The 9,033-nt window shown below is 37.2% G+C and overlaps 1 protein-coding gene across 2 annotated transcripts in view; it reads left to right on the top strand.

Moving 5' to 3' along the window:
• Positions 1-9,033, top strand: part of LOC107741067 (peroxisome proliferator-activated receptor gamma coactivator 1-beta-like) — a 49,785-nt gene that overhangs the window by 37,420 nt on the left and 3,332 nt on the right. Inside the window, exons 2-4 of one of the 2 annotated variants that reach the window (XM_016553654.1) lie at positions 2,041-2,226; positions 3,443-3,637; positions 7,567-7,683. In XM_016553654.1, the coding sequence (XP_016409140.1) occupies positions 2,041-2,226; positions 3,443-3,637; positions 7,567-7,683 (498 nt within the window). The remainder of the gene's footprint in view (positions 1-2,040; positions 2,227-3,442; positions 3,638-7,566; positions 7,684-9,033) is intronic. The other variant, XM_016553655.1, reaches the window with a different exon arrangement.

Below are 9,033 nucleotides of genomic sequence, written 5' to 3'. Positions count from 1 at the left end.
AGAATAAAGGTTACGCCTTCTTTCTTTGCGTGAACGTTTGGGCGGCGTTATGCAAATCTTCTCACATCGTGACGTAGACATGTGGGGTGTGTTAGAACGAGCCGTTTTAGGTAGGCGTGGCTGACTCTTAACTTTTATAAAAATATCTCATTTGGATTTGAGACTTTAGTCTTTGCAACTTTACAGATCTTCTTTATGCACCAAGAGCTTGTAACACTCCAAAGAGAAAGGAAAAATTGAAATCGCATCATATGACCCCTTTAAGAAATTTATATTTTTGTTCTATATGATTTGTTCTAAATTGATCAATAAAGGCATTTGGAATGTTACAAAATGATTTCTTTTTCATAAATGCTGTTTTTTTTTTACTTTCTATTTATCAAAGAATCCTTAAAAAATGTATCAAGGTATCAATATTTTACAATATTACTGTTTTTATTGTATTTTTGGTCACATACATGCAGCATTTGTGAGTGTAAGAGACTGCTTTCAAAAACATTGTAAAAAAAAAAGACTAATCAATGTTATAATAATGTTTATAAAGTATTATTAAAAATTAAATTAAATGCATTGTTTATTCTATACCTAAACTGGTCAATTTTAGGTATATGTATTGGTATCATTCTCTGGTCTCAGTGTTTTCAACACCAGATTAATCATCTGAAGAATTTTTCAACAATAGCTTACCAAGGCGGATTAAAATACTGCAGATATAATAAGATTGGGCTGAAACGGTGCGGAGGTATGGGCTACAGTATGTGACCTCATTTCATCAGAGCTCAGCAGCTGGTAATAGCTGCTTTAGAGACTCGCGTTGTAAAATCTTTGCCTTTTAATTCCTCGCTGCATTTTAAAACAGCGACATATATGGCTCCCTGTAGTTGCCTGCTCGTTTTCGCACACCCGCTCGACCAGGCCTAGTGTAAGAAAATAAAGGGAACTGAATAAGCACAATCATCAGCTTTGTGAAACAGAGAGAGGAGAATTCGTGCAAGAAGTCATTAACAATGCATCGCAGCAGCCCTGTAGAATACTCATGCTACGGCCTCCTGTAAACCGAGGCAGCATCGCACCAGGTGTCCTCCAGGTATCCTCTTCACAAACAGACAGGCACGGGTCGGGTGTGCTAGCAAAATGAGCCGAGTGCAACATGCAAACTCCTCCGCTCACATGGAGATATTAAGGCATGTGTGGTTTTCTGCTGTACCCCTGGGGTTTAGACCACTTCCCTTCTCACAGTACTTATTGACACAGACACACACTTGCTCGGTTCTTTATATCTCTCTCTCACACACACACACACACACTTTATCTCTCTTCTCGATCAAACGTGCAAAGGATGTGCAAAACTGCACATTTTCTAAATCAGCTTGCATGTGGGTTGCCGGAACAACTAGTCGACCAATGTGTTTCAAGGAAGGCCGATCTGAGTTCACCTGACCCCAATCAGACACACGTTTCAAAGGGACCTTTACGTTAGACACGTTCTTATGTTCAGAAGTGCTTAGATGGAGTGCAACATCGTGAAACAGAAAATGGGTCTTGAGAAAAGTCATTTTGAGACTATTTTTAGCATAAAACACTCACATAAATGCTGCTTTAAAGGCACAAGCGAGAGGGCTTTACCATGAAAACAGTCTACACACTGTCAGCATGTTTAAATAAAGTGTAGACGCTCTAAATACAAAAACTAAAAAACATCTAAAACTAGTCAGTTTTTGCATAACTTATTCCTCTTTCTTAACAGTTTCTTCTGCCGCAAACCCCAAAACCCATAGCTATGGTTTTTAATTCAAGGATGTGCAACCGTTGCTAAATCCAGGGTCAGCTTTTTGTCTTCTTTCAACTCTCAGTGCATTAGCTGTAATGAAGTTGTGCTGAGGGTTAGTACTAATTCAGATGACTGTTACGAGCTCAGGATCTTCACAGTCACGGCATGTCTCTTGATTTCCCAGCCTTTACGGCCGAGTGCGTTCTTTTTAGATGTGTCCTCTGATGTTGGCCTTTTGACCTATCATTTTTTCTTCCTTTCGTTCTCAGTATGGGGAAGAGGAGGTCTGCTCAGACCGCCTGGATGCTGACTTCCCTGACTTTGACCTCTCGCAGCTGGACGCCAGTGATTTTGACTCGGTGAACTGCCTCAGTGAGCTGCATTGGTGCAACGAGCACTCAGATCACTCCCCTGCCTCCATACAGTACAGCGGTGGAGACCCAGAGCTATTCGAGGTGGGAACCATCATCTGTACTTGCTTTATTGTGCACATGTAAAACAATCTTGTGCTGATTAGTGGTATTCGTAATTCTGCCCTCTGATTGGTTGTTTTTAGTTGGACAGGCCTCAGTAGGCCACTGTCCCAAATGATGCACTTGCAGTCTGAAGGCCTTTTTGTGTTTACTACCCAACAAACCTTTCAGAATTTTGCCAAGATTGGACTTGAAGGGCCGTAAGGGCTAAGGGCAAAATTTGGGAAAGGGCATTAATCTTAAAGGGATAGTTCACCCAAAAATGAAAATTCTGTCTTAATTTACATACATACACACACACACACATATATATATATATATATATATATCCCTCTTTTTTATATTTTGTCAATCCAATGAAGGTCCACAGAATCAAAACTTTCAAGCATCAAAAAGTACAAAAAGACATTTTAAAAGTAATCAATATGAATTGAGCACTTTAATCAGAAAAGACTTGGATTAAATATTTAATTTAGGCTTTTATTCACATATAAACATTGATCAAATGTACATACATAGAGCACATCAAATATGGTAAATGGAAGCTCAAACATGCTTGATTTATGCCAGAATAAACATCATTGGTTCTCATGCATCTCACTCAAACAAGCAGGTTTGAGCTTCTGTTTACCATATTTGATGTGATCTATGTGTGTGTGTTGATCAATGTTTTCTATATGTTTATAAAAGCTTTTTACATGTAAAATGTGAAAATGTTTTTGTACGTTTTGATTTGTGAAAGTTTGATTGCATGGACTTTTCATGGCTAGACAATATTAAATTATTAGGAATATTAGAATATATACTTTTGTTTGTGTTTCAAATATGAAAGGTGAGAAAAATTATGACCGAATTTTCATTTTTTTGGTGAACTAAAGTCTAGTTCAGTAAAGCTTTGACTAAATTATAATGGTGTAAGATTAAATCTAAGTGCTAGTTAAAGCCATGGCATAGAGGTAAATGCACATTCTGATGATATGTTGAGCGAGGGTGCTTATGTGAGTGTTGCAGGTTCGAGTCTGGCCTGCAACTGTTTAAATTGAGATTTTCTCCTCTTTTATCAATAACTTCTGTCGTTCTCCACTGTTTCTGTGTTAAAAAAAGACTTACACTAGACATATACAAGCTGTGTAAGTGTAGGTTTTCCTTATCTTTGCTTTGCAGAGCACTTGCCTTCATTTCTTTCTTGTTGTTTCAGGAAGAAAATGCGGCACTGCTCGCTGCCCTCACAGACAGCCTGGACGGCATTGTTGAGGACGGAGTCGGGGGTCTGTCTGTGTTCCCTTCGCTGGGGGACGACCCTGAGGAGGGCGAGGAGGAGGAAGATGACCTCCCTTTGGACAGTGAGCCCCTACTTGGCTCAGTGAGCCCAGAGACAGAAGACCCATCTCTAGTAAGAACCCTTCCTTCCTGTTTAAGGTGGATTTGGATGGGCCTCTGACTACCCCACAGCATGGGTATGATAGGCAACACAGGTCTGAATTTTTCTCATTTTGGGCTTTTTGTTTCTTTTTAAGCAACCGATCTAACAAGAATCCTCTTCACAGGCAGGGATGTGGAACGTGGACACCGTTTTTATGAACTTGAGACTTTTTCTAGGCTTTCATTTTCCCACACATCCCATTACTCTTATCTTTTTCTGAGCCTTACAAGAAAGTACCGTGGCGATACCATGGCATTGTGATAGTTTCTGATGGTAATAACATAGTACTTTGATATATTCCATGGCTGTGTATGAATACAACGGTATTGAAATTGTACACTACCATTCAAAACTGATGGTCAGTAAGATTTTTGCCATCACAGGAATAATTTACATTTTAAAATAGGGATGTAATGATTCACTCAACTCACAATGCGACACGATTCACGATACAACTTTCTCACAATTTTTGTTAAAAAAGATTTAAGACAAATTATTAATGAAAAGGTGTCCTTTTATTATTTCTCAGACAAAATGCTGCACATTCCTTTGTGAAATTGAAATATGTCAAATAACAAAACTAAATTATAATTTTAAAACAATAAATAAACAATACAAATAAAAGAAATCTCGTCGTACAAACAAAGTCTTTGCCTTTGCTCTTTCCATTCAAAATTAGAGACAAGCACTGCATTGTAATCACGATCCAAAGAAAAGATGCTGCATACATGCATCATGAATAATTTTTTATTTAAATTTAATTGTATAATTTCGAAATTTGAAGCAAAAACAGAATGGTCTGCGTTTCCTTGGTTCCACATTTAAATACTACTTTATTATGCATTATACAGAGGCAATATGAAAAGAAAATACCATCTAAACTGTTCTGAGGACAGTCAGTTCCCCTCAGAGATACATTCATATAAGCCCTTATATCACGATTCGTTTAACATCAGAACCGACTTGAAATGTCACATATTTTTATCGATTTTCAACCAGCTCGGGGTGCATTGTTACATCCCTATTTTAAAATGGAAAGCATGTTTTAAATTGTAATAATATTTTGCAATATTAATTTTTACTGTATCAAATAAATGTAGCCTTGGTGAGCCTAAGGGGCCGTTTACACGACAACGTTTTCAGCCCAAAACAGGAAACTTTTTATGCGTTTTGCCTGTTCGTTTACACGACAACGGCGTTTTGGGGACTGAAAACGCATATTTTTCAAAACGGGTTTCAAAGTGCAAGTTTTTTGAAAACGCCACAGTTATCGTTTCTGTGAAAACGGTGACATCATGCGCGTGCGTGCGTAGTACGTGTTAGGTATGTAGACATGCGCAGTACGTGTCGATTTTAAAGGCAAGTGCGAACAATCATACACAACAATGGCGGAGTACATGGTACTGTTGTTGCTGCTCAAGAGTTTGCTAACGCTTCTTCAGCAAAGTGTGGATTTACTTCACCAATATTACAACCAACAGCGGAGACGCATCATATACAACATATAATCGTCACTTCCCTACAGGTACTGTTTACTAACAAGGTGACAGCGCCAACTACTGGCCTGGCATACGTAATACAGCGTTTTTGGCCGTTTTCGCAGATATGTGTAAACGCAAATCGTTTTGAAAACGTTGTCGTGTATACGTGAAACTTTTTAAAAACGCAAGGGAACAACTTTTCCGTTTTTGACTACATCGTTGTCGTGTAAACGTAGCCTAAAGAGACTAATTTAAAAAACAACAGTTAAAAATATCTCACCAACCTTTACCAAACTTTTGAACAGTAGTGTACTTCAAAGAATCCCATGGCATTACCATCATGGTAATGTCCAAAAACCTGGTAATACCATGGTACTTTTTTAAGGGAATGCTTATATCTACTTCCCAGATCTTTGATTCCCTCAGGTCACGAAATGGACTTCAACAGCAGCTCTCTTTGCTCCATTTTTACCTTTTTATGAGAGGACTCAACTCTCATCTCTTTCTTGAGACGCCACTTCCTGGAACAAGTTGGTGTGTTTGTTATCTGTCCCTCTCAGCTCACAAACCCCAACAATTTAATCTGTGTACGTTGTGAAACCAGTTATAACAGTTATTACCCATTGGACAGCTTTTCATTTTTACTTTCTTATTTCCCCCCTTTTTTTCACTGCTTTTTCCTGAACAATTGGTTGTGCATGGCTGTATTGTACTGTAGCGGTTTTTCCAGTTTGTCATGTGCGTTTTGTGATTTTTACCATAGAGACTGGTAGTACTTACGGTAATGACTGTCTTACATTTCACTCAATACCTTTCACAATTCACACTGTTCTAGGATCACATTGTTTGGCGCCGATGAAAGGCCACCATCTGATTACTGAGATAATCATTGCCTTAGAGATACTAAAAAAGGCTAACTTACAGGGTGTAGCAGCAAAGTATATAAGAGATGTCTGAAGGAGGGACAAATTATTCTTAAATTGATGAAAATTATGTGTATTCATCTGAGAATAAGACTACTTTTTTGGTGCCACTAGGACTGAAAATACCAGTAATACAACCTGTTAAAAGTTAGTAGCTTTTCCATGAAAACTATCATTTACATTCATGCAACATGGAAAAATGTTCTAAACATAAAATTACACAGAAGTGAAAATTTAGAAAAGCAATAATTTGCAATAAGGTGCAATACATTAACATTAGCGAATTAGTTATCATGAACCGACGCTGAACAATTTTTAATTGGCTTATAAATATACTATCGTTCATTATTAGTTAATATTTGTTCAATACATTAATATTAATTTATACAACTTTTTTTTTTTTATGTATTATTTATACACGTCTGTTCAAAGATTTCTGAAGGATCACGTGACACTGAAGAGTAATAAAGCTTTGCCATGACAGGAATTAATTACATTTTAAAATGTTATTTATTAAAATAAAACACTGAAATTGCAATAATATTGCACAATATTATTGCTTTTACTGCATTTTGTAAACAAATAAATATAGCCTTGGTGAGCACAATGTGTTAATATGAAATATTAACACATTAAAAATATCTTACCGATCACAGACTTTTGAATGGTAGTTTATATAAAAAAAAAACATTAACATTCTTCAAGAATAATCAATTCTATAAGAGCATTGCTATAGCTATTTCATGTTAACTATTTCAGTAACTAATGTTTTTTTTAAAAATTTGAACTTTATTATAAAGTTACAAAACATGGTTAATAAAGTTACTGTCAGTTATTTAGTCTTTTTGCAATCTTCCCTGAAAGTTACAAGTCTAGACAGATGCATTTCCCTGTTAGATGATTCAGTAACAATGGAATTGTTCCAGTGTAATTTAGCTTCCTCCTTGAGTCTCAATGCAAAAGTTTAGTCCGGGTGTAAGAGCTGAGAGCCCCCTCTGCTGGCGATGGCCGCAGTTACACCTCAACCCCTAAATGAGGCCAGTCTGTGTGCAAAACAAGGGGTGCATTGAAGACCCAGGAGCAGGGACAGCAGAGCACATGTTTTCATGGCATAGATGGCCAGTGCATGCCAAAACGGTTTGGTACTCAGAAGCTGAAACCCTCAGCGCCCCTTCGGTTTCCTCAATGGACACTGAGAGACATGGACAGACCTGCCAAGTTGGCACATTAACAATCGCTTAAGGGACTCAGCAACGCTGCGCTGCTTCTTACTTTGCTTTCTCTGGTTGCGCTGGTCATTTAGGACTTGCATTTCAGATTTTCCAGTAACTTGAACATCTTGTTCTTACAGTGGCTACAGCACAGAACTGCTTGAAACTTGTTTTTGTTGATGTATTTGAGTGCGAAAAGGCAAACCTTTCTTGATTTTGTCTGCAATTTTAAATGCACCGTGTGTCATCAAATTATAACCCCTCGCCTCTCATTCCCTCCACAGCTTAAAAAGCTCCTGTTGTCGCCCCCTAATGTGCCTGCGGGCCTCGATTCGCACAAAGACGTGCATCGCCATAGCAGCAGGAGCCAGCACGTCAAACCCGTGAGGCCCGTGCTAAAGGTGAGAGGAAGTTCCAGCCGCTGTGACTGCGGTTTAAACTCAAAACATGTGACGCAAGAAGGCAAAGGAGACACGCCGTAATAGGAAATGGATTTAACTACCTGCTATTCACTGCCCGTTTACGCTGCAGCATATTCCCACCGCAATGCTAATGCCTAATTAGCTTATGCCAGCCTTCAGAAACCACACTGAGGATTTGTGCTTCAAAGTTTCAAAGCCTGTGAAAACTGTGGTTCCTCATTCACTGGCTCCGCTTTGGCACGCCGCACCTCGGCTAAGGCCGCTGTCACATTAGAGTTGAGTGCAGCCATCTGTCATAGCAAAGCCACAGCCTCTGCCCAGCCTAAAGGGCAATGTTCACTGGGTTTGAGATTACTTAAAAGAACAAGCAGTAGTTCTTCAGATACCAAGAGAATATCTTGCAACTAACCTTGGCACATTTGTCACAGTAACCTTAGAGCGAAGTACACTCTGAAATAGACTCTAGGGGTTCAGCTGCCCCGCGTACCTCGCGTGTTTGCTCGCTACATACCGCTGACGAATGCCATGAGCAAATGCTTAATGTTATAACCGTTTCAAAGGGGCTATTTTTCATTTTTATTACTTCTGTCATTATAGTGCTAAAACAGTTTTGGCACATACAGTTTATTTTTATTTCATTTAATTTTTTAGAAATGTATTTTTATTTTATTTTATTTTAATAATTGAGTGTGTAATATATACTAGTATAATAATGCTAGAATACTAAAAATAAATATAAAAAATATAAACAGTGGGAAATTATGTATGCATGTGTAATTTATAAAAAAAAAATATATTTTTTATCTTATGTCCTCGACAATTATGTGATCAAATAAAAACAGTAATATTCTAAAATATTAGTTTAACTTAAAATATCAGTTTTTGTTTTCATATATTTTTAAATGTCATTTATTTCTGTGATGCAAAGCTGAATTTTCAGCATCATTACTCCAGTCTTCAGTGATCCTTCAGAAATCATTCCAATACGTTGCTCAAGAAACTGATAGCGCTGCTGTCAAATGATTAATCGCGATTAATCGCATCCAAAATAAAAGTTTTTGTTTACATAATACAGTATATGTGTGTATACTGTGTATATTTATTATGTATATATAAATACACACACATGCATGTATTTGAGAAAAATATGTTACGTTTATATATTAAATATATTTATATATAATATAAATTAGATGAATATAAATATATACGTGTAAATTCATGTAAATATTTTCAAAATATATACTGTATGTCTGTGTATTTATTTATATATACATAATAAATATACACAGTACACACACATATATTATGTAAACAAAAAACTTTTAT

Source organism: Sinocyclocheilus rhinocerous, unplaced genomic scaffold, assembly GCF_001515625.1.
Source record: "Sinocyclocheilus rhinocerous isolate Xijiao unplaced genomic scaffold, SAMN03320098_v1.1 scaffold44, whole genome shotgun sequence".
NCBI lineage: Eukaryota > Metazoa > Chordata > Actinopteri > Cypriniformes > Cyprinidae > Sinocyclocheilus > Sinocyclocheilus rhinocerous.
Note: the sequence above shows the minus strand (reverse complement) of the source record. Positions and strands in the feature narration are given on the sequence as shown.